This window comes from Tarenaya hassleriana, unplaced genomic scaffold (assembly GCF_000463585.1).
Source record: "Tarenaya hassleriana unplaced genomic scaffold, ASM46358v1 Cleome9, whole genome shotgun sequence".
In the NCBI taxonomy this organism is placed as follows: Eukaryota; Viridiplantae; Streptophyta; class Magnoliopsida; order Brassicales; family Cleomaceae; genus Tarenaya; species Tarenaya hassleriana.
The window spans coordinates 1,867,020-1,891,151 of record NW_010971389.1 but is presented as its reverse complement, the minus strand read 5'-3'; the positions used below and the strand labels follow the sequence as shown (position 1 = coordinate 1,891,151).

General features: G+C 38.8%; 4 protein-coding genes, 1 long non-coding RNA gene and 1 pseudogene across 7 annotated transcripts; 1 reads left to right on the top strand and 5 right to left on the bottom strand.

Annotated features, from left to right (window-relative positions):
* Nucleotides 1-6: 6 nt before the first annotated feature.
* LOC104803846 (ER membrane protein complex subunit 7 homolog) lies at nucleotides 7-2,467 on the bottom strand. 3 transcript variants are annotated; one of them, XM_010527924.2, is made up of 8 exons: nucleotides 2,296-2,467; nucleotides 1,847-1,893; nucleotides 1,486-1,585; nucleotides 1,053-1,116; nucleotides 839-955; nucleotides 642-750; nucleotides 233-355; nucleotides 7-140 (listed from the first exon to the last, which is right to left on the bottom strand). In XM_010527924.2, the coding sequence occupies exons 1-7, from the start codon at nucleotides 2,388-2,390 to the stop codon at nucleotides 258-260; spliced, it is 630 nt and encodes a 209-aa protein (XP_010526226.1). In that variant the 5' UTR covers nucleotides 2,391-2,467; the 3' UTR covers nucleotides 7-140; nucleotides 233-257. The 3 variants fall into 3 exon arrangements, with proteins under 3 accessions (XP_010526226.1, XP_010526224.1, XP_010526225.1); XM_010527922.1 differs by having other exon boundaries at nucleotides 239-355; XM_010527923.2 differs by having other exon boundaries at nucleotides 69-355.
* A 679-nt stretch (nucleotides 2,468-3,146) lies between these two features.
* Nucleotides 3,147-9,872, bottom strand: LOC104803845. Its single transcript, XM_010527920.2, is given in 12 exon segments — nucleotides 3,147-3,747; nucleotides 3,836-4,096; nucleotides 4,194-4,409; nucleotides 4,485-4,869; nucleotides 4,871-5,430; nucleotides 5,530-5,691; nucleotides 5,792-6,070; nucleotides 6,157-6,873; nucleotides 7,014-7,315; nucleotides 7,412-7,876; nucleotides 8,155-8,986; nucleotides 9,213-9,872. Coding segments are annotated over 12 exon segments (5,046 nt in total). The 5' UTR covers nucleotides 9,729-9,872; the 3' UTR covers nucleotides 3,147-3,396.
* Nucleotides 9,873-13,528: 3,656 nt separating this feature from the next.
* Nucleotides 13,529-17,951, top strand: LOC104803844 (annotated as a pseudogene).
* Nucleotides 16,197-16,965, bottom strand: LOC104803843. Its single transcript, XR_770275.1, has 3 exons — nucleotides 16,874-16,965; nucleotides 16,406-16,587; nucleotides 16,197-16,288 (listed from the first exon to the last, which is right to left on the bottom strand). It is a non-coding gene; the product is annotated as an uncharacterized LOC104803843 (long non-coding RNA).
* A 648-nt stretch (nucleotides 17,952-18,599) lies between the features above and the next one.
* Nucleotides 18,600-19,499, bottom strand: LOC104803842 (ATP synthase subunit b', chloroplastic). Its single transcript, XM_010527919.1, is given in 3 exon segments — nucleotides 18,600-18,835; nucleotides 18,908-19,301; nucleotides 19,303-19,499. Coding segments are annotated over 3 exon segments (642 nt in total). The 5' UTR covers nucleotides 19,383-19,499; the 3' UTR covers nucleotides 18,600-18,667.
* Nucleotides 19,500-20,075: 576 nt separating this feature from the next.
* On the bottom strand, nucleotides 20,076-22,295 carry LOC104803841. The gene is made up of 5 exons (XM_010527917.2): nucleotides 21,910-22,295; nucleotides 21,556-21,655; nucleotides 21,317-21,416; nucleotides 20,881-20,972; nucleotides 20,076-20,500 (listed from the first exon to the last, which is right to left on the bottom strand). Exons 1-5 carry the CDS (start codon nucleotides 22,055-22,057, stop codon nucleotides 20,218-20,220), a joined length of 723 nt encoding a protein of 240 aa, XP_010526219.1. The 5' UTR covers nucleotides 22,058-22,295; the 3' UTR covers nucleotides 20,076-20,217.
* Nucleotides 22,296-24,132: the final 1,837 nt, after the last annotated feature.

Sequence of the window (24,132 nt, the reverse complement as noted above, 5' to 3'; positions counted from 1 at the left end):
CCCCCCCCCCCCCAACAAAAAAAAAAAAAAAAAAAAAAAAAAAAAAACACATCACCGAGATGAATCTCTAACCATGGCAACAGCTCCATAACCGGATTTCTTTTTCGAAATTTCCCGACAAATGGGGGGAGCAAAACCTCCTGCGTGTAAGGGTGTAGATATGTTTCATAGGATTACAGAGCTCTATTAACGCTGGCCAGATAAAACATCTCAAACGTATTTACAATAGTACCCTTACACGGCAAGTCGAGAGAGTCTTAGCGGGCAGCCGCAGCGGCGCCCGGCAGCAAGCTGGAGAGAGTGGGCACTCCTTGGCTCCTCATTTCCTCTTGTGCCCTCTTCATTTCCTCTGGATCTGTGTTCACCACACACACGCATTCAACAAAAAAAACGGTCCATAAATCTGAATTTACCAAGTTTCGGTTTTAGCAATGTTTACTATGAGATTTGCATAAGTTTTGGGCCATGAAATCGTAAAGGGGCAGAAGTACACAAGTCCAACGCCAAAGGACAATGCTGAGGAGAACTCAAGATCACAATGTACTGTTCGGTTGGTTTTCCCAAGTAGGTTGGTCATAGAAAGAAATTCTTCACTCGCAACGCAATTGGATTATATAAGTCGAGGGTTCCGAGAAAAGTACCTATGTTTTCCATCAGTTTGGGCATTAGGAACACAACCACGACCATAAATCCGACCATGAGACCCATTGGACTTTTCACGATCGATATTATGGAGAAAGGCTCTCTTATCTGCAATGCTACACCATCGAGTCAAATTGGAGATACAAAGAGACACAGCTACAAATAAAATGATGAAAAGGCGGGAGGAAAGCATTGCCTCGTAATATTGCTCTTCCTTCAACGGTTCTAAAACCAACTCAGTGAGACTCCTTCGGGTTTCAGTCAGTGTTGCTTGAACCTTACCTCGATGCCGAGCACTAACATCAACCCGTACCTGATTTTTGCATTATGAATCAAAAGGATGAGAACTGAAATTCTTAAAGATTGTGGTTCTGGAACACAGTATCTGAGAACACAAAGATTCATCTGACCGGAGAAAAGAAGTAGCCCAGTGCTGACACTTCGATCAAATGAGTCCCAGCTGGTACATTGTGACTTTCAGTAACATAGAGTCAAGGAAAAAAATGAAGCTCTTATCTTGTTTTCATAGCAGGATATGACATTTAGAATACATGTCATATCCAGCCACATTTTATACCAAAAGAACATGAGTGAGTTAAAACTTCAGTTCGATTCTGATGTACATAAAAGACATGTACAAATTACAAAAAGCTAATCATATAATGCAGATAAAATTTCATCATTTATGATATAATCTGAACCCTAACTCCACAAAAACTAATTCGAGTGCAGGGTTGAACGAAGCTTATATACTAGCCCAAGACCCCTCTCTGGAACCAATGTGGGACGTATCAATTTAGACTTAATAAAAAGTGTTAGATTCGAGAAAGGAACGTAGGATACAATGAAAAGTATCCATCAGGCCTGAGAAAAGTAACATTCTGTCCACCGTTGAGTATAACTTTGACATCCGAGAATTTAGCTGTGTGACCAATCCCAATGCCTGCCAAATCAACTTCTCGATCAGACTATGAAAATGCACCGAGCGAGGACACGAACCGAAGTCATATGGCCGATATTCCAAGCATCAAAACGTATCGCCTAAAGTCCTTTGAACAAGCATTGCTACGCAAACAGAAGTACTGGAATCTAATCTAAATCCTCACTCTTTGACAAAGTTCAAGTTTCAGGATATACTTCAGTTATACACTGAAGGGCAGAGCAAGATATGCCAAGGAAAGAAGGGAAAAAACTGGAAACCTACTTTGTGGGATCCTCACTCTACCAGTGATTGTGTAACTATCCTCGGACCTGCAAAATCAAATCACATTACAAAATAAACGTATATGATGAATGCATAAAGCGGATGGATTTATTAGAAATAAGAAGAGGTATCAACATGCGACTGAATTTACCCAAAACATCTCGGTTATCAAAAAGCAAAGTAACGATGAAGTCCGTCAAGCAAGTAAAATCAAACTGACATCACACGCCGCCCGAATTAGCAGAAGAGCCTTAGTTCGGCGATAATGAACCACTGAAACACGAAAAGCAACCTAGGGCTAATGCAAAAACTATCGAGAAACAGGAAAAATCGTTTATCCAACAGGGATCTGATAAAAGACAACATGAGATTCGCTTAAATTTGGATTGTAGGGCTAAAAACAAAGAGGCGCAGAGAAATTGAGAGGGTTTCGCAGATCAAAAAATTACCCCGACGTGATTGGAAGAGAGGAAGCAAGGAAGAAGAAGCAAATCTGGGAGACGAACAAAGCGACAAGAGGAGATCTGATCGTCGTCGGCTCCATGGTCGTCGAGCGCACAGAGACGAAATCTAAACTGACGATAGAATCGCTCGTTCGAATGATAAAATTAATTAGTTTTGGAAAAAAAAGAAGGGATGGTATGGTCCTTTATATAAACACCTTTTTTTTTCTAAGAACATTTTCTGAAAAAATTTAAACATAAATCGTTTTTTTTATATATATTTTACGCTTTTAATTGTGCATTACAAAAGCCAATATTATGCAAAAACGAGTCTTGTGAGTCAAAGATGAAATCGACCCACTTGCCAATATGTTTTTGTAGATTTTTTTTTTAATCGTGTCGGAACCAAATGGAACAATAAATAATTGTATCCAAACAAATTAGTTCTAAAACCGAAAAATTAAATAATATCAAAATAGACAAAAATTCAAAATATAAAATATTTTTATAAATCAGACTGAACCGTATAAAACCATAAAAATTCGTAAATTTAAATTTGTAAAATGGTAAAAAAAAACAAATTGCTAAACTTTTTTGCTTTGACAAATTTAAAATATTTATAATCATAATTTTCAAATTTATTAATTGATATTAAAAAAATCTAGATAATGTTGATTTTAAAAATTATAATGATATATTTTATAAATTTAAAATTATTAAATTCAAAAATAAATTTGTCGGATAAAAAAGTTTAAAATTTTATTTTTTTCACAATTTTACAAATTCAAAAAATTTTATGGATTTACCCAGATAAAAATTAATATAAATTTCTAAAACCGAAATTAAAAAAACCTGAGAGAGAAGCAACAGTTAGTTCCATTGGATTAATGGATAATCTTTCAGCTTTTACAACACCCTTTTCTTCTTCCACTAAGAAACTCATATGTTTATTCCAACCCCCAATGGTACTAGCGGCCAACAAAGCCCTGCGACTTCTCATAAACCAAAAAGAAAAAACAATGTGAAGGGAAACAGGGATATTATGATTACCTCTTACAAGCTCGGAGGCCATTTCTTTCAAGGTTAAAATCTCTCCTAACTACCTTTTCAGGTCTGGTGGCTAAACCATGGTGGCCCTATCGAACCATTCACGTGCCCATTCGAATGAACCACCGAACCGTTCTGGATCAGCTGAGGCGGCAAACCGATTGCCACCGAGGGTAGTTGAGGGGGGGCCGTCATGGAGCTCGGGTAGAGCCCGTGGCTGTGGGGAAGCCCGTGCGGTAACGGGTTTCCCTTCCGTTGCTGAAGCGCGTGGATTTGCCTTAGCCCTTCTTCGTGAATCCGAGCTATCGTCTCCAACTCCTTCATCGATAGGCTCTCCAAGTTTGCCCCGTATAAGGGTGCGTGTCTCGAGATTTCCTCCCGAAGCGATGATTCTAACGAGTGGATGTATTGCTGCGGAAAAAACAACGATTAAAGATGAGAATGAATAAGAAGTTTGTCGTTGCTCGAAAAAACTCGAGAGATGATCGATATATGGAACCTGGCAAGCTTGCAGTTTGGATTCCATGCCATCGATGTATGCTTCACACCGAGCAATCTGATCTTCCTTCTCCCGTTTCTCTCCTTCCGTCTGCCCTACCGTCTGCGTCAGTCTCCTAATCTCGTCCTCGAGCGATTTTCGGACTTCTTCCCGGGTCACGTTCTCCGTGGCATATCGTTTCAGTTCTTCATCGAATCTTTTCCGAGCTGCCTCTGCACTCTTTAACCTCTCGGCCAGAGCGTTTTTCTCCTTCATCACCCTCTGCAGAATTCAAATTTCGGTGAGTACAGAGCTATATAAGGTTCTCTTCCGTATCCATTTTCAGTAAGCATAATCGAATCTCCAAATGCAGCAGTACCTTCAGTTCATCTCGTTTCCGGGTTTTAAGCAGACCAAGTTGTGTCTCTGCCTCGTGAAGGCGATCGGAAAGAGCCTTCTTCTCAGCTGAGAGCTTGGCTATCTCGTCTTCGCGTTCTGAGCGAATCCACTCCAGCTGGCTCTCTATAACACGGACCTGTTCAGACAGCTCCTTCTTTTCCCGGGCAAAACGATCCATCTCCGCCTTCATATCAGACTGTAATTCCATACACAAATGTCAGTATCGAAACTTCATCCACCATCACAAGCATAATCGAACGCAATCACATACCTTGAGGCGGGTATTTGCAGCCTCGGAATCACTTATTTTTTGCGTGAAAGCGGCTTTCTCCTTTGCCATATTCTGAATCTCGATCTTCCTTTCTTCCCTCGTGCGAATGAGTTCTTCCTCGTTCACACATAACTGGTGCCACAGAGCTGCTCGATCAACATTCGCAAGTTCCACGACTTCTTTCAACATCGTTAAGACGGGTCTGACTACCTCTTGCTGCTGACAAATCAGAATCACCAGAATCTCCAACTCGATGTCTAAGTCATGATGGCTGGTACTACCCGTAGAGCTGGTGAACCGATCTACAAGTCTCTTCAGCATCCGCCCCCTACAAGACTCATCAGGAAACCATTTCAACAATATCGTGTAGAGCGTTTTGACAAACCTCGGAAGAGTGAGCCAATGTCTCGGCAAGACCAAGAATCGTCATGAACTCCATTGCCCCGGCCGTGGATTGCTCGAAAGCTTCTCCCTCTAATACAGGATCTTGATGGGGAAAAGACGATTCCCCAGTTGTAGAATTCAGATTTGACCTCTGAACACGACGTTTATCCAGGACCATGGCGACAGACTGAGGAACAATCAATCCCCTCAACCCCCGAGCCACAGCTCTCTCGAAAGTTTGAGATGCATCCACGGCTAGGCAGGATATGGACAACATATCCAACAGGATGAACACATCGAAGAAGGGACGGTTAGAATGAAGGGATTGCTCATCCATCAAATGAGACATTTCCGAGCTATTAGACCCATTTTCACCAAACAGAAAGAGCCCCCCGCAGGGCAATGGCATAGAATCTCCACCAAAACTGTCATCACGATCAATATCTTTCAATATCATTTCAGCAATATCTCCCCAGCTATGCACAGTTTTACTTAAGTATTCAAGGACACAAGGAGATACATCTGCACCCAGGCTTTTCAGCCGTTCACGGACGGATCTCACCTTCAGAAAGAGAGAAGAAAAAGAAATGTTAGATTAAAAGGTAGAGAAAATTTCACCCGAAAACCCGCACTGAGGAAAAATGATTCAAGAAATGCATACAGCTTCAGGGAGGTGTTCACACTGAGAGGCCGTTTTAAATATAAAATCAATGGTGGCCACAAGATACTCCTCATTTGAGTCTCTCAAAAGCTCAAATGACTGGAATAGAATGCGCTCCCACACTTCACTGTCACACTCCAACTGGCTCAGAGCATTGAATACCTTTTCCAAAAAAGAAAAAAAGAAAGAAATAGTTAAAGTCATTCCATGGCTAAAACATGGAAAAGAGCAAACACGTAAACAAAGAAAGGGCCTTTCTTACTGGCACACGCAATGCTGATTCAGCTTCAGGCTTCTGAAGCCGTTCAATAAGCGAACAAGCGGCCTGCGGATGCTCCGAATGCTCAACCAATTTGGGAACCAAACTCACAAGATCTGGTTGAAGATGTTTGGGGGCTTTGTCTAATACAAGAGTGATCTTTTGAGCAGAGTGTGGTCGCCTCCTTGGCTCAGGACAACCTTGAGGAACAGCCCCGTCAAGTGCTCTTAACGAGTTCACGATCAGTCCCAAGAGCTCTTCAGATTGCTCTGGCCATTTTGTCTGAACACCAAAATTTTGCCAGACGGTCAGAAAAACAAACAAAAACGAAAAAGTTGATAGCTTTTAGCAAAATACAAAAGTCCCACCTTTGATTGGAGTGAAGCATTTTCAGAAGACTGCCCATATGTCTCTCGGGGGTAAAGGGGCTCTATGGCCAGGGCTTTCTCTAGCATATCAATGCCGCTCATCTCAGAGCTTTGTACAGCTGAGGTACTGAGACTATCATCTATACCAGAACCAAATCTCTCCTCAATAGGATGTTGGGATGGAGCCGCTGTTGCTCCATTTTCCCTCGTTGATTCCAATGGAGCTGCAGCTTCACAACCATCACTTTTCGGGTACATTGCAGAAGGTTCACAATGAGAACCTTCCTCTGATGGTTGGCAACACTCAACCATTATATCTAGCAGTAAATCGATAATCGCTTGCTGCAGAACTTTGACACCCATCAACAAATTCATCAGGCTAGGTGAAGATTCATCACTGTTTGTTAGCTTGCTTCTATCATTATTGGATACTTTAGTCGGAAGAAGTAAGCGCTTTACTTTAGTAGGATCATCAAGATATACACGCAATCCAGTCAGAAAACCAGCAATTGCACCTGCATCCATTAGAAGCTTCTCTCGAAGAGTTACTTGTGGCTGTGAAGGGTTCTCCCCATATGATAGATGGAATCCAGCTCTGGAAAGAAAATCGCGGAATGTATCTTCCTCGTCTCCACTTATTCCTTCACTGTCCTCCGAATCAATTGGCTCATCGGGATCAGTAGTTAAGGCATCCTGATCATCATCTGAAGCCAAGACCTAGTGCAAGAAAAGATAAGACATTGAATTTTATTATGTAAGCATGAAACAAATATTTCAGCAAAGTAGAAGATAAGTATATAAGGTAAGGAATAGCACCTAGTATTTCTATCTCATAAACTAATGCAGGAGAAACTAACCTCTAAGTCTGAAAACTCAAACCAAGGGCAACAATCCAATATTTCACACACAAAAACAACAGTGTCACGCAACAGAAACCCTGCATCAGCCTCCAACATATCTGACACTTTCATAAATTGCAAGACAGAATTGTTCCATGTCTTGGTACAAATCGATGACTCCTTCCACACGCTTTTAGCTGGATTCTTTTGATTTAGAATACCCATCTTGTATCTAACCCAGAAATTCTTATCCGCATCGATACCCGCAGACTGGTCACTCTCTAGATAAATGCAAATGGTATCAAAGGACTCATACACACCTGCATCGTTATAAGCCATACACAAAGCAATTAGAGCAATTCATATAGCTACCGACAAGTCCAGTATGCAGATAGAGAATGGGAGAAAATACCCACCAATCCGAAGTTCACATCCGCCAGCCTGAAAAAATTTGCTAAAGATCTTTCGAGTTTCCATTATTTCTTTAAAGGCCAAGAAATTCTCCACTTTCCATGTAAATGAACATTTTTTCCCGCCATTATCGATCTGGGAAGCTGAATTAGCAGATTCAGTATCTATGAAGTCCTTTATTATAGATGTCTCTTTCAGAATAAGAACCTCAGCTGAGAATAGCACAGTATCTTGAACTAGAAATCCAGAGTCTTGATCAAACAGACTTGTAAGCGTCACAAATTCACGCCAACCCCAATCCTTTGCAGCTTTTGAGTAGCGATTCTGAGACTCCTTAGTCACAGATTTTTCCTCCATCCTCTGATTCACAACTGACAGCCGGTGGCTAACAAAACAGCTCCAATCACTAGTATTTCGTGAATCTGTTACTTCGAGAAACACTGAAAGATGACATGGTGGCTGGGACTGACCTGAGGCCATCAAAAGAAGAGAACAAACCATCAGTTCAGTCGCTAAACTCTACAAAAGCAGCAATCAGACAGCTCAAGCGGAAAGAAAGACCATCTAACTAAAAAGAATTTGAAACAGGATCTGTCGGTTTTATCTCTTGTATAAAACACCATAAGAATAAAAGTGGTCTCTGTTAGTATGTTGAATAAAGTTCATCCAAGATATGCTACGGCTCCCCTATAGATGCAATTCAGGAATTTAAACATTGTTTGTATACATTATGCAAGTACTCACATACCTCGGGGATAAACAATGAGTCGACAATCCCGGTTCCCAATTTGAAACCTTTTACTTTTGATGCAAAGACCCGTTATCTTCCTTTTTTTCAGAAGATCCTTCAACCTAGTGAAATTTTCAATTCTCCAGCTGAATTTTCCCATGTGCCCATCTGACTTCCTGGCTCCATTCCCATTCCTTCCCCCAATCAAACCTGCATTCTTAGTGAAGCAGCTGAGTTCTTTGATAACATGAAACGAGGTGGTAAACACAGCCGTATCATCCACTAAATACCCAGCTTCTGAGTTCACAAAATCAGACATCTTCATATAATCATTCCAGCCCAAGCTTGTATTGTCCCCACTCTTGTTATCAGCAGCAAACCTCCCATATGAATCTCTATGCACATGAGTGCACCCAGGTTTCTGGTTCAACACTGACATTCTAAACAAACACCAGCAACTCCTGTCAGAGACCACCGTCTTCTCGGTGTCTTTGCTCTCCAGACACATGGACAAATACTCTTGCCCATTAACCACGCTCTGGTACACACTAATCCTCAAATTACACTCACCAGCAGGAAAAACAGGGCTCATTATCTTCTGGGTCTTAATCATTTCCTTGAACAAGCTAAAATTATGCACCTTCCAAGTGAACTTGCCACTCAAAACATCTGGCACGGGCCCAGCTATCGAATTCTCCTTATACAACGACTGCCCATCATTGTTATGATCACGACTAAAGCTTACGGACTCGTTTAAGATCAAGATATCAGCCGTAATCAGCAGGGATTCGTTATTAAACAGAAAGCCCAACTTGGGATCCAATACATTAGAGTTGAGGGTGAAATCACAAGCTAAAATTATGCACCTTCCAAGTGAACTTGCCACTCAAAACATCTGGCACGGGCCCAGCTATCGAATTCTCCTTATACAACGACTGCCCATCATTGTTATGATCACGACTAAAGCTTACGGACTCGTTTAAGATCAAGATATCAGCCGTAATCAGCAGGGATTCGTTATTAAACAGAAAGCCCAACTTGGGATCCAATACATTAGAGTTGAGGGGAAAACCCCCCCAGCCGTGAGATTTCTTCTTGCTGGAGAATCTGTGCCACGAATCCTTGTGGATGGTCAAGGAATCGTCGACATGGTTCACGATGGAGAGACGGTAACTAGCGAAGCAGTCCCAGCGAGACGACGTCGTTCCACGAGGGTCCATGATCTGGAGATAGATGCTGATATAACCCGGAAGGGCCTGAGAATCGCCCCTAGGGTAAACCAGGAGGCGGCAATCGTAGCCTCCGACATCGAAATACTTGCTCCACAATGCCTTGGCCTTAACACGTGGGAAGTTCTGGACGGTCCATCGGCACAAGGCGGCGTACTCCCCTCGCCGATCGACGGCCACGATCTCCTGCGCACCTCCGCTTCCGTCCCTCGAGGATCCCACCTGCAGGTCCTCCGCCGGAGATATCGAAGACGATGAGAGCGGTTTCTCCGCCGACGACGAAGACGGAGAAACCGCAGGCTGTGATTGGTCCGCCGCCGACGAAGACGACGAAGACACTGCCTCCGACAAGCTCTGCTTCATCGCTTATGGTGGTGTTCTTCTTCTTCCTCGCCTCTAGATGTTTTCTCCTCTCTCTCTCTGTCTCTGTCTCTCAGAGCTTCTCTGGTGTTTTATCTTAGGTTGATCAATTTTTTTCTAGAGAGAGAAAGGGCAAGAATCGAGATTACATTTAACGTGCGCCTCTCGAGTTAACGTGCGCCTTATAGGTTTCTCTCTTTCTTTCCGGTCGTGGTTTCATTTTATTTTCCAGATCAAATTGGTTATTAGGGAAAAAAAGATTTTGTCGGATTGCAATATTATTTATGAGGGAATTCTTAGTAAAACAATGACAGTAATTATTTTTCTACCTCCAAAAATATATATATATATATATGATTTATTTTTAAGTTGTACATCTTATACCATCTCACTTATATTTGAGTTTATCAAACTAAGTTAAAAATATAAAAAAATATATATATGTAAAAGTTTCGTACGTATAAATTTCATGAAAATAAAATTATAAGATAAATGTATTATGACATAGTATGCCCACTTTGACGTTAGGTTTGAGATATGATGGGTGCTTGAGAATATTACGTAAGTTTTTTTTTTTTTTTACAACTATTGCCAATTTCATATTTTTTAGTTTGATTACAAAAATCGATCATATACGAAATAAAATTGTTATTTTTTTATTCATGTCGGTTTTGTTAATTTAGTTTAAGGTAAGCTTATACCGAATCGATTTTTTTTATTTCATATATGTCATGCATTATTCGATTTGATTCAATTATCATTAATTATGATCAAAATATTAAAAATGCGTATTAGCAGGATTTTTTTTTTGTATATGATTAACCGATTGGAGAAATCAAGAAATGCATTCCGATCCTTCTCTTGTGATTTTTTTTTTCTAATTGAAAAGGGACTATGATCTAATGATCTTCACGTCTCGTATAATATGGAGTTCGGGAGTTTTTGCGTGCGATATTGTATAAATTAATAATTTTAAAAAAACACTAAATAATTTCAAAATCAATATTGTTATTATATAAAGTTATAAATTTTTCTATTATTAAATAAATTTTATTATATAAATTATAATTTTATTAATTAAATTTATAAATGAACATGCTCTATAAAAGTTTGACTGTTCTGGATGAAGATTAACCTCCTAGAGTTATTTTCGAATTTTTAAAACCATATTTTAAGATTTTAAATTAGGTGCCGTCCGAGTCGATGTGTTTTAGATTCTGTTTTAATTCCATTGTTATAGATAAATATCTTAAAAAAAATTAAAATGGTTTTTTCGGAATTATCATATTCGGTTAGGGTTTGAATTTCTCATTTTTTTTATTTAAAAAATACCCATTTACTTTTATATTGAATTGAATCGAAGCTACCTCCCGTACCGTAGAGCTACAATTTGAAAATTTTATAATAAAAGACATAAAAATAATCGTATATCATTAATGTAGTAAACCAAAAATATTAAGAGTTCATCATACAATATTGATACTGTCTATGTATTTATCAAAATTTCTAACCTAAGAAAACTACTACCATAAATTCATGTTGTCTTTAATCAGACAAGCTTCTAAGAGAACATTCGTGCCAATAAATATGTTTTTTTTATAATTAGAAATATAATTGGATTTTCGATCCAAATATATTTTTGATCCAATTATGTCTTTCATAACACAAGAAAAATCTAGATTAATGTTTTCCCCAAATAAAGACTCAAAGCCGGATTTGTTATTAAACATATACGAAAATGTTTGAAACCAAAAACTAGGTGTCACTTTAGGTTCAGAGACCCGGAGTCCGGCTTGTCTCAATCTGAAAATTAGAAGGCTTCGGGTCTACTTTTCCGTTTTGAAAAAAATTAGGTTTTAAAACCGAACTCAAATCAGGTTTCGGACTCGATTCGGAACACTATGAAAACCCGATATTTAAAAAAAAGTAACATTTACATAGAAAAATATATGTGGGTCAACCTAATTCGATCCGAGCCTGAAATATATAGAGGTGGACTTCGGACTTAGTCAAATGGGTCTGAAAAAAATCGAGTCGAGTCCAAACTCGACTTTCAGATCGAATGCGGATTGGGGCGGTCGGATTGGTACCCTACCAAAAAACCAGAGATAATCACTATATGTACATGCACATTTTTTTATGGACGGACCAATTTGATATGAATGGGGGTATATGCCCCGTTTGTTTTATTTAAAAAATAATAATTTTGTTAAAAAATTTATAAATTTTTAACAAAATTGTTAAGTGCCCCTATACTAAAATTATGTTTGCTGTATAGTAAAATTAAGATTGCCCCATTTATATATATTTTTTAAATCCGCCTAAAGTAAATTGCCATAAAGAACACCATTAATATACATTCATTTCCAATTCTTACAAGAACCAGAAAATACAGATATACGATCCAAATATTCTCTCCTATAGATATGGTATGTATTTTCTGTAGATTTTTATATTTTTAACCTTTAGATGCCTCCACGTTTTATAGAAACCAACTAGATACCGTAAAAAGTTTCAGCTGTTGTATTTTCTAACGTACCATTTGGATGTATACACATTTTAAAACACAAAAAAAATATTATAAAAAAACATATTATATATTTCAGGTTTACATTGTGTTTATCTAAACTCTTGTTGCTTCTTCATATTAAAAGTTTGCGCAAAGGGTAACTCCCCGATATTTTCCTGTCTTTGTTTTAGTTCCATGTATACTTATATATATATATATATTGTATGAGAAATAACAATATAATTAATGAAATAAGGTATTTTTTGCAGGTGAACTTAAATGTTATAATATTATATTGTGTATGATGATTTTTAATCATCCATTATTGCTCCTTGCCTTGAATGCACATCAATAAACTAATATATGCATGGTTTTTCTATGAACATACAACGCATATACACATATATAAATATGCATGCTCATATACACATACACAATAGTGGACCTAGAACAAATTCTAAGTGGGGGCAAAATTAAATTTATCATATGATAAATATAATTTACTATGAGAGCATTTATAAAATTTGGGTAAAATGTGATCAATTTTATAAAGGAATTATAATTTTTTGATCAAACCAATAGGGGCATATGCCCCATTCATTTCCAATTGGGTCCGCCTATGTATACATGTATTTATGTACAGAGAGACAGATCTACATACACTTTGTACTATTGGGGTATATGTCCCCACTCAACCAATTAAAAAAACATTATTTTTTTTTACATAAATTATAAAGAATTTTGAATAAAACTGTATAATGCTCCATAAAATTAATATTATTTATAATAAAAATAAAATTGCCTCTAGTTAACTAAGTCTGTAGGTCTCCCACTGTCCATGTATATATGTATGTATATATATATACACACACATTAATTTGTACATTATATATATATATATATATATATATATATCAACTGAAGTTTTTTGTACACAAAAATGATATATGATATTTTTTTACGTGGCGATGACAAATTATCGAATCTACTGAACCGGTAACGGCGTTAGAATGGATATAGGGTTACGACAATATTTTAAAATTTTATATAATAATTTTATTGAAGTTTTAAAATTTATATTGATTTTTTTAAAGTTCCACGTGTTTAAAATTATATTCAATTTTATCTTAAAATTCGATTTCATTTATAAAAAAATATCTAGTTTTAAAAATTAGTTTTTACAATGGTCAATTTTTATATCGATTTTAATGAAATATAATCGTAGATCATTCGGTTAATCATATCCATCTTAGATAACCAGAATGGCAACTGGCAAGCCTTCATGACCGCATAAACGACAGAATTTATCACGCGGAGGAGATACGTGTATGTATATGTGCGCGTGTATATACACGGTAGACCGCCTCCGTCGTCCCCGTTAAGTACACATCACCGCCGTTTCTCCCCGTGAAATTCAGGCTGGGGGAGAGTTAATCGTGAGAGAAACGTCATCTGACTCTTTTACTTTTGGTCTCACCTGATCCTACGAACGCCAAAAACCCTAGGTTTCTTAGTCATCGATCCATCTTTTGCTGAAATTCGTTCCTTGGGTTGGGTAATTTTGGGGGTTCTCGATCGGGAACTGGTGCTCGATCTCGTCTCCGGTCGTCTGTGATCGGGCGATCAGATTCAGAGAGTTAGAGTTTGGTGGAGATGTTGCAGAGCCGGAGTCCCCCGAAGCACAAGCACGATGGTTCGTCGCCCCTTCCTCTCGGGATGGATTGGAGCCCTCCTCCGCGCAAATGGGTGAGTTTGTCTGGCGTTATTTCTTGAAGAATCAAGTTCCAGTGCCAGTTCGTATTCCATAGTTTATCGCAATTCGAGCTTTGTTGGGTTACAATGTGTCATTGTGGAGTAACATACTCGGATCCTTCCCGAGTCCTTCTTAGTGGTATTTGCTCTATCTGTAAGATTCGTTGGTCAGGTCGGCTTCATCGTTTTTCTCCCTAGAAGCCAACGACTACATGGTTATCATTTATATTAGTTCTTCCTATATTTGATAGAATCAGGTAAGCTTGGATGTTTCACTGCACCCAGTTCTAGGAATTGGTGACATGTGAAATGCTCGAGATGAATGAACTTTTCTGATAGTGTACTTTCTGTATCTTCAAGTTTCCGAGTGAACTTGTTCAGTGATTATGCATAGATGATTGAACAGTTAAGGTTTAAATTGAAACCTCTTGTTATGTTGTGCAGAGTGGTAGAGATACTGTGTGGCCTCATGATCCCCGGACATGATGGAGTTATTATGTCACCATACCCTCATGGGTTCTTTCGAAATCAAGAAATTCAGATCCCCTAGTGGTAAGCTAAATAATGGTCATCCGATGTTTATAACTTTGTACAAGGGTTAGCCATTCTTTTTTCATAACAACATATTTTAACTGATTTGGTTATGTCTCGTGCTTCTGTGGATGACTTGAATGAGTAAATATTGGTTTCATGTATTCACTAAGATTTCTTGTAGACTGTCCTTTTTCTTTGCACTGTTTTTGGTGGTGTATTTCATAAGTTTTTCCAACGTCTAGTTGTTACCTGCTCATTTTTTAAACATTTTCAAGGAACAGTTTTACAGGTTTCAGGTAGCTGTACAATCCCCAGAAGGTGTTACTTTAATGCGAGGAGTATTGAGAAGATTTAATGATTTTCTGAAGCTATTGGCCGACGTACGATTTTGTTCTTGTTGAATTTTTATCATTGCAAATCTCGAGTCTTTCTTTCTCCATGAGATTATAAATTTGATTCGTATTAATAATTTGACTGCAAGTTTTCATTGTTATATTTGTGTTAATTTGTTTTTCATCGCAGCTTAAAAGACTATCTCCTAGAAAAAGTATTCCATCAGCTCCTCCTAAAGGGCTTATGCATATGAAAAGCAGAGCAATGCTAGAAGAGGTATGCATCTTTTTGTGAGGTTAAATGAACAAATCAACGATATTAGTCCCAAGTTTTCTTTCTGTTTTGCATTTTGGAAATGGATCAAGAAAATATGGTTCAGATTTCCACTCCACTGACTAGTAGTTTTGAAGACAGGGCCTTGTAATTTTGGCAATCATGTTAGACATTCATTCAAGCAATTAACCTCATTAGTAATAGATTCTTTTAAAGCCCTGATCTTGTTGCAGAGAAGGTGCTCTCTGGAGGAGTGGATGACAAAGCTGCTATCTGATATAGATTTGTCAAGAAGTGTTGTTGTTGCATCCTTTCTTGAACTAGAAGCTGCTGCTAGGTCTGGTATGAGCCATTCCATTGTGTTAATATCTTGTGCCTCTATAGCATATTTAATATGCTTTATAACAAGAAATGTATAGCACATCAACATATTTGGAATGCAGTCAATCCATGCATTGGTAAGTGCAATTGTTGCTTTGTCAAGTCTAAAATGGTAAGTGGTTTTTATTTTTTTCCAGCATGCCAAGACTTCGGTAATGCTTCTGATACCAATAATGAAAGAAACAACACGAGTTCGTCTCCACTAATTCACCCAAACTTGAGCATGTTTTGCGCTGGTGGTAGTTAATCGCTGACATCTACGAAACATCTGAGCTTGGATCACCAAGTTTGGGACAAGATGATATTTCTGAAATCGATATTGAAGATCTAGCTCTGGATGATGATTTAACAAATCCTATAGAGAAGTTTGTCAAGTTTAGCATGTTCAACATCGACGAGGGTCTCTCTGTGGGCCAACCTATTCTGGAACAGCTTACAGACTTTCCTAAGCATCAAGCCCATTCAAGATATGTCAATAATACCCTAGGGAAGGATATATACACTGGAAATGCTTCTGAACGTGTATTTCTGGCTGACAATGGCACACAAACTTTCTCTTAACCAGAGTCAAGTCACACTCTGGTGCATGATAGAAAGCTGTCTACTGGCAGTACTGAAGGATTTCTTCCACAAGCCAACGACATGTCCATCTATCGTATACCAAGCTCAAGAGGTAATGGCCACCTGGACCTACATGAAGTTCCTGGTGTTTCAATTTCCCCCCGGGATTGTTGGTAACCCGACGTCGAAGGGTGATGCACAAATTGTTCTTCCTCTGGAACTGCGTAACAAATTGAACAGGATTATGTTGACCATGTATCAGAGACTCATCAATGCAAACACAAATATGGAGGATCTTATAGCAAGATTGAACCGAGAAATAGCTGTGAAGGATTACCTTAACAAGAAGGTACATAATTATGCGGTGTGTAGTTTGTAGAATAATTTGTAGTCCACAAACTATATTTATCCGCTCCCGTAATGAACATCCTTATATTTATCTCTTTTTTTGTTCTGGGTGAATAATTTGTAGTCTTATTTTCCCTGCTCAGGTTAATGACTTGGAGGTGGAACTGGAAACTACAAAACAGAGAAACAAAGAAAATTTGGAGCAAGCTATTATGATGGAGAGAGAGAGATTTACCCAGATGCAGTGGGACATGGAAGAACTCAAGCAAAAATCCCTAGAGATGGAAATGAAACTGAACTCGAGACAGGTAAATGAATTTGAAGTTATTTCTTTCCCAGTAGAAATCTTCCTGGAAAAAAAATGGGTCGGAATCTGCATAGGGTGGGTATATGTGATATAGTTTCTCGCTGTTAGAGAAGCACACTGATACAATCACTACAGGATGGAAAAACTCACATGCAGAGCCGAGTGGAAACTCTACTAGTCCCGAGAGATACGAGTTTTGCAAGAATTGGATGCCACGAAACAGAAACAGAAACAGAAGGATCTATCAAGGCAGTATGAAGAAGTGGAAGCAAAATCGAAAGCAGAGACATCAGTCTCTTGTCAAGGAGGTTAAATCTCTGGGACGCTCTCATGTGGAACTGGAAAAGGAGTTGAATCAGTCTCTTACAGAAAAGTCTGAAGCTGAGGTACATTTGCAACTTTCTGCTTCTGCAATCTGCATGAATTTACTCTACATTTTGTTAGAGAATCAGGAGATGGAAAACATAATCGAGTGAAAACATGTCTACACATTGCAGAAACTCCTCCGAGAAGAAAGAAGATCACTCGAGAACGAACTAGCTGCAAGGAAAAAGCTCCTCAGTGACTGCAGAATCCTGCAGGACCGGTTCAAAGAGCACAACATTAATTTGTTGGTGGATGAACAAATTGAAGAGGTATTGGTTCTTCTCCTTCTACCATCTCGATTACATTTACTCAGTTACATCCAAGGTTTACCGGGTTTGATATATAATCCATGTCTCGTGGATAATGTATGTACGCGTTAAGAGCTCATGTATTTATATCACTTACCGGGTGTGATGAAACCGCAACTCAGAACGTCGATAACTCTCTCAGCATCGACTCTGAAACAAGAATCATGGATGCCGAGCTGTGGAAGATACTGGCAGATGTCTTCTCCGAGAATGCAAAACTGAGAAAACAGGTTGAATTCCCCGATGATCCTTGCTATCGGAACAGACGCAGTGACGGATTCGACAAACGATGACGGCAGCAATGGCAACGGTGAAATCGGATAGATAGGTAAGTCACAAATGAAAGCCGCCATTTTTATTTTATCAAGTAACCGGTGGGTTTCTGTAAATATAACGTTATAGACTCTTTGGACGAATGAATAAGCATATGGTGCAAATTTTGTATTTGATCGTATCGTGAAGCATTTGTGATTAGTATTCATAAAACTTCAAACAAAAGACAATGGATTTGCCTTCTTACCAAAGTGACAATAAGGAGGGATGGTGCATTTCGATACGGTTCTTCATAACCCAAAAATTCGAATCGAACCGTCATAACCCAAAAATCCGATATTATTTATAGAGAACCGAATTTCGCATAAGAAACTGAATCGAATTTTAACTGCACTCTACTAAACCACTTTGGTTTTATTGTCTTTTGAGTCTCAATGAACCCAACGTTGTTGTATTAAATAAAACAAAAAAAAAACTTTATATTCTTAAAAGGAGTCAGATCGATCTCTGTCCGGTTTTCGATTCAATTAAAAGGATCTCTGTCTTCTACTTCTTGTCTGAATCAGTTTTCTTCTTCTTTTTCCTTTTGTTGTCTCTTTTATCCGAATTTTCTTTCAATGCACACCCTTTACTTATAGCCAGACAGGTATGTACTTTCTCCGAGGGACCCAAATCGTCAACACTTCAACTTGTTCTTTTTTTTTTCCCTTTAGAACAATATATTATTACATTATTCGACTCAACCACGAGGGCGACGACCCTTTCGACCGTCGGATGGTTTTTCTTTCAATCATATGTGATCCAAGTTATTTATTTTAAGACGGCAACGGGAAAACTAATTAATTTAAATCCTTGACTTTGTTGATGATAATGAAACAAATGCTGATAATATATGGATGTAATTATTACATTATATATTTATAAGGGGGGGGGGGGGGAGAGAGAGAGAGAGATTTACAGCAACCTTTGCAAATGAGTACAAGAGCGACAGAATGGGTTAAGAAGAAGGAAGAACCTTGTTGACGATGTCTTGACTGAGAGCAGCGATCTGAGAGTCGAGCGCTTTAATGGTTTCTTCCTTCTGCTTCTCCAGTTTCGCCAGCGCTTCTTGCAACTCTGCTTCCACCGTCTTCCTTCCCTCCCCCAGTTTCTCCTCCACCTCCGCCTGCCGGATTCAATCCCAAAATTTTCAGATTCCCATTCATCAAAATCATCATATCTTCAATCCGTATCATACCTGAGTCTCCTTCTTCATCTTGTTCAGAGCGGCGGAGATCTCCGCCCTCGCGGCCTTCATCACGGCGGCCGCCTGATCGTCGAGCTCCTTAACCTCCGCGGACGTGTCCTTCACGCTCGCCAGCTTCTCCTTGATCGCCGCGTCTCTCTCGTCCATGAATTTCCCAAGCGGAGTGAAGTAGACCTTGTCGAGGGCGAACATCAGAACCAGGAACTCCACCATTATTATCGGCAGCGTCAGGTTGAACTCGAACAGCTTCGCCTTCTCCATCTCCTCCGCCAGCGACGGCGGAGCGATGGCCGCGATCAGGGCCAGGGATTTGGCGGTTTCGGAGGAGATGGAGAGGAGCTGGCGGCCGACGGAGGGCTTGGGGGTGGGGATCTGGGGGGGGTTGTTTAGGGATTTGGAAACGGCTGGGTTGGTTGGAGGAGAGGGAGATTAAGGGTTTGGAGGAAGCCATGATCGTGTTCGCCATGGCTGCAGCTTTCGGGAGAAGCTCTCGAACTGGTCTCTGTGTGGTATGTGGGAGAGAGATTGAGAGAGAGAGAGAGGAGAGATTTTCTTGCACTGTCGAGAAGAAGGTTATCTTCTTTCTTTGCCACACAAAAGGGAGAGGCTGTGGTGAATGTAGCCGATTTTTTTTTTTTTTTTTTTTTTTTTAAGAAAACAATATGAATTTTCCAAGAGAAATTAAAACAAAATAAAATCTTTCTTTAAACTATAACAAAGAAATTTTAATTTTTATCTACAATCTACACATGGTGTTTTTGACAATTATCTATTTAGTTTGATTTCATTATTTCATTTTGAAAAGTTCACAATTGATTTTGAGTTATGTTTTCTATTAAAAAAATTATTTTTAACCTTATAATTTACTTTGATGTTTAATCTCAATTTAGTTAATTTAAATTTAAAAAATAATATCAAAACTTTTAAATTAAATTATGTTGAAATACGTGCATATTTTTTTCTTATATAATCAAGATGAGCAACCATAGAATTATGTTGAATTCTCAAGGGAAAAACATAGAAAATAGACCACGTTTTGGCATAGATTTAATTTTCTATTAAATTATTTCCATGTAAAGGAAAGGATGATGAGTTTATTTGTACATAGATTGCGTTTTGGAAACAAACCGCGTTTGGCAGAAAACGCAATCGCAAACGCTACGCCAAACAAACGTTTCCTTATTTGCACAGTGTGAAGTTTTCAGTATTAGATAAAGACACTAACCATAACTCAGAAGTCAACAAAATTTCTTACAAAAAAAAAACACATGAAGAAGAAGCAGAGGGTTTTTTTTTTTTTTTTATGTTTGGGAGATGAGTCTCCTGTTCCACACATCATTCTCCGAATAGCACTTGAACCCGAACCTCATCACCATTTTTTTCAGAAAACCGCGTTTTTTCGGAGAAGACGAAGTAACCTCGGACTTGTGTTTGGTTCCCCTGTATCCAGGCATCGAACCGTAAGAGATCAAACCGCCCACGGTTGTTGCAAGAAAGCTCGGTTTGATCCGTGTGATGGTCTCGCCACCGTCTTCTCGGAATCCTCCTCCCTTCTTTCTCCGTGCTTTCGGAGTGGGCGAGAACCTGTACAGTCGAAAAGATGAATCGTTTATCGATCTGAAAAATCCCGGGTTTCGAGCAGAAAGACCGGTAGGAATCTATAGGTTCGTGAACGAGCCTATAGGAGAAAAATCTAAACTTTAACGGAGTTTAGGAACCGTGTTTACAAGAGGAGGTGTATTCAACCTCCCACTGTTCTTTTGATCAACATTTGTCTTAAACTTCGAGAACAATATAGAAATTTGTTGTAAGTTCATATTAAATGCAAGACTCTTCCCTAAAAGGTTCTAAAAACAATAAAAACCCAATAATCTAGGAGTCTATCAGAATCACATTTGTTAATGGAAGCTCCAGATGATCATATATGGTTGAAAGAGAAGTTTCATGTGTCGAGAGATCCTTACAGTTTCGGTTGATGTCTAGGAGAAGATATCCGTGTCTTCGCCTGCTTCTTCGTCAGGAAGCAGTGGTTTGAGATATGCCGGATAAACTTAAGCTGCACAAAACACCGTCCAAATGATCGGGGATCAGACCGAAGGGAAGTGCATTGTCAAAATCTGAACCTATATCGCTTAAATATGTGTTTTTTGCAACAAATTATACGGGAAGAGATGACAGAGAACCGAATTGGAATCAACTGGAAACACAAGTTTGTAGCAAAGTCAATTGAATTGTTGAAACTGGCTACTCAATTGCCAATGCAGTTCTGTTCTATATGACGAAAAGACCAAACGAGAAACATAAACATGATCTGCATAGTAACTTACTCGCCGTCCTTGCATATAGAAGTAATCAAAAGCCGGGAAACTCAAGAAACACAGAAAAGAACTGATTTCAAACCTGATTGCCGTCCTTAATGCCAAATTCTGCGATGTAATCAGTCTCGTTGATTAGCCTGTGGCCTTCATAGCATAAGCAGAATTGTGCCCAGACATGTGGCCTTCATCCAGATGAAGTTATCACAAGAAGTTGTTTTAGTTGTTACTCAATATCTCAAAACCCAGCAGTGATCTTACTATTCCTTACAGAAATGTATATAAATGGATTCCGAATCCGGGCAAATCGGAAAGACAATGTACCATGAAACCTTGCCGGGGCCTGTGTTCGGAATGTGGCTGAAGGCATCCTCCACGGCCATCTTGAGCTCCCGTACGGTGGCTATCTTCAGCACATTGATATCTGCAAAAACCCATATCCATCATAATCGTGTTATCTAATTTCGGAACGAGGCTAATTTTCTCGGAAACCAAACAACAAACAACAACAGAGAAAAGATCCCAAGCCCATCACTAGGAGGGCTAGTACAGGTGACCAGTCCAAGCTTTATCAGCTCCTGGACTTTCACTTCCGTCATCAGTCAAACATTGAACACTGGAGCGAAATTCCGAAATTGCTTCATTCAATCAAACGAACGAACGGAAGAGGAACAGTACCGAAGGAAGATCCATCCAGCTTGAGAACATGGAGCTTGATCGGCTCCTCGGGAATCATGTCATAGGAGAAGCTGGTCCGACGGGGGAAGCCGTCGATGAGCCGGAGAGGAGAAAGAGCGGCAGCGAGAGAACGGCGAGGAACGTCCATCGGCAACCCAGAAACGGAAACTTTCCGGGACTCATCAACCGTAGGACGGAGGGAAATCAAAGGCGGAGAAGGGATGGAATGAGAGATCAGAGGGCATGGAGCAAGATATAAGAATGATTCCTATTTCCTAGGAAGAGGACGAGAGAGAGAGAGAGAGAGAGAGAGAGAGAGAGAGAGAGAGATACTTGGGAGAGAATAAGGGGTTAAGGGTCTCAACTTTTTTCAGGCGCTTGTACCGGTGGAGATTCTTCGGCAGATGTTTTTCTTCCGTAAGATACCTACCCCACGAATTGAGATTATTTTTTTTTTCTTTAATATATTGGGTAATCGGACTACCTATACTTACCAACGCAGACGAACTGGTAATTGAGATTTTATGTGCAGATGAGTTTTAAGATTCTGTTTAGTGATTAACTGGATTTTGCATATACAATATATTCCAAAACAAAAAAAAATATATGTATACAAAAAAAGCGGATAATCGTTGTTCGGCGTTCCAATTAAAAACCAAGCCGACCAGACCGAACTCGAACTGGAGCAAAAGGGATAAGGAAAAGGTATCACATTAGCCAGACCATGGGAAACCCGGGGAGACATGATGTAAGGAAAGTCTAGCCAGAGATAAATGTCCATACAAGCAATATAGGACTTTCACAGGTTCATTACAACTCCTCCGTGAGTTTAGCCAGATTTATGATTTGTTGGATTGCCGATGCACCACATAAGGCCGAAACTCTTCAAGCCACTCTTTTTTACCTAGAAAGATATATTAGACTTGCAGGAGGATAATTCCAGTAGAAAACAAAGCGGAGAATTGCGACAGAATTATCAGTTCGGCCAATGGTTGCTAGATATACCGCGGTGGCTACAAAAACAACAGCATATCCATAAGGGTAAAATGACAAGTCCCTAGCTCACAATTACACCGACACTGAAACCAATCTTAGAGGACTTTAGTTTATGCTTTAAAACACTTGGGAGAAGAATTTTTCTTTCAGAGGATATAAACCCACATCTGTATGGAAACAAAGCAAAGTAACCCACTCAATCAACAACATGTAGCTATCACTATTTTCGCTATCCTAATTCTTAGCCATAACATAAGAAAATCGTCTCTTCTTCTTAAGACCAGTTCTAAGGGATTGAAATTCGATACATGCAAAATAGTTCTAAAAAAACTGTCCTGAATATCTCTCTATTCATAAAATGATTTGTGTCACCATACTTATATTTATAGGTAAAGATAAAGTAATTACCGTTGACTAAATTAAGTAAATATACTAAAAACTAATAAAGAAATTATATGTAGACGAGAGATAATAAAGACTTTGACCGTCGAATTTGACTAGGGGAGTTGGAATGCCATTTCTAGCTATTTTGAAAATCATTTTCATCGTTAATATTGTCTATACGAGTTTTGGATTTGATTTGTGGGTTTTATGAGCTTGAAATCTTGTGTTTGGACCAAATCAATATTCATTTCCAAGTGTTTCCGTTCCGAAAAAAAAAAATTAAGAACAAGCCCATCTAGCACACTCATTGTTAATGAAAACAAATCTAAATGAGTTAGTGAATTAATCCATACACAAATTTAAAAAGATGAAAATGTAGTTGTAGAATGTGCATCAGGTGGGAATATCCAAAACTTCGAGTATTTGCCTATTGGGTGACGTTGAAAACACGATCTTTTAGGTTGGATTTCGGTGGATAATCCGAGTCAAAGAGAGTAAAGAAATGATGATAGAGCATGAGACAAGGAGTATAAAGTTATAATTATATATTTAGACATTTTAATTATATTGCATAGCTAAACTTAGTTATGAATTTGATAATTGATGATATGGGATTTTGTGCAATGATGATGATACAAAAGCTATCCAATTCGTCCCTTCCAAATGCCTTTATTCCTTTCCTCGCCCCCTAACCCCAACACCCCTTTTTTTTTTCCTTTAATTTCTAACCATTAGAAGAAGAAGAAAAAAAGCAAGGAAAAAACCCTTAACACGATTTTAAAAATTTTTAAAAATAAATAAATGAATGTTTACACCAATAATCTACAATTATGAGTTGAAAAG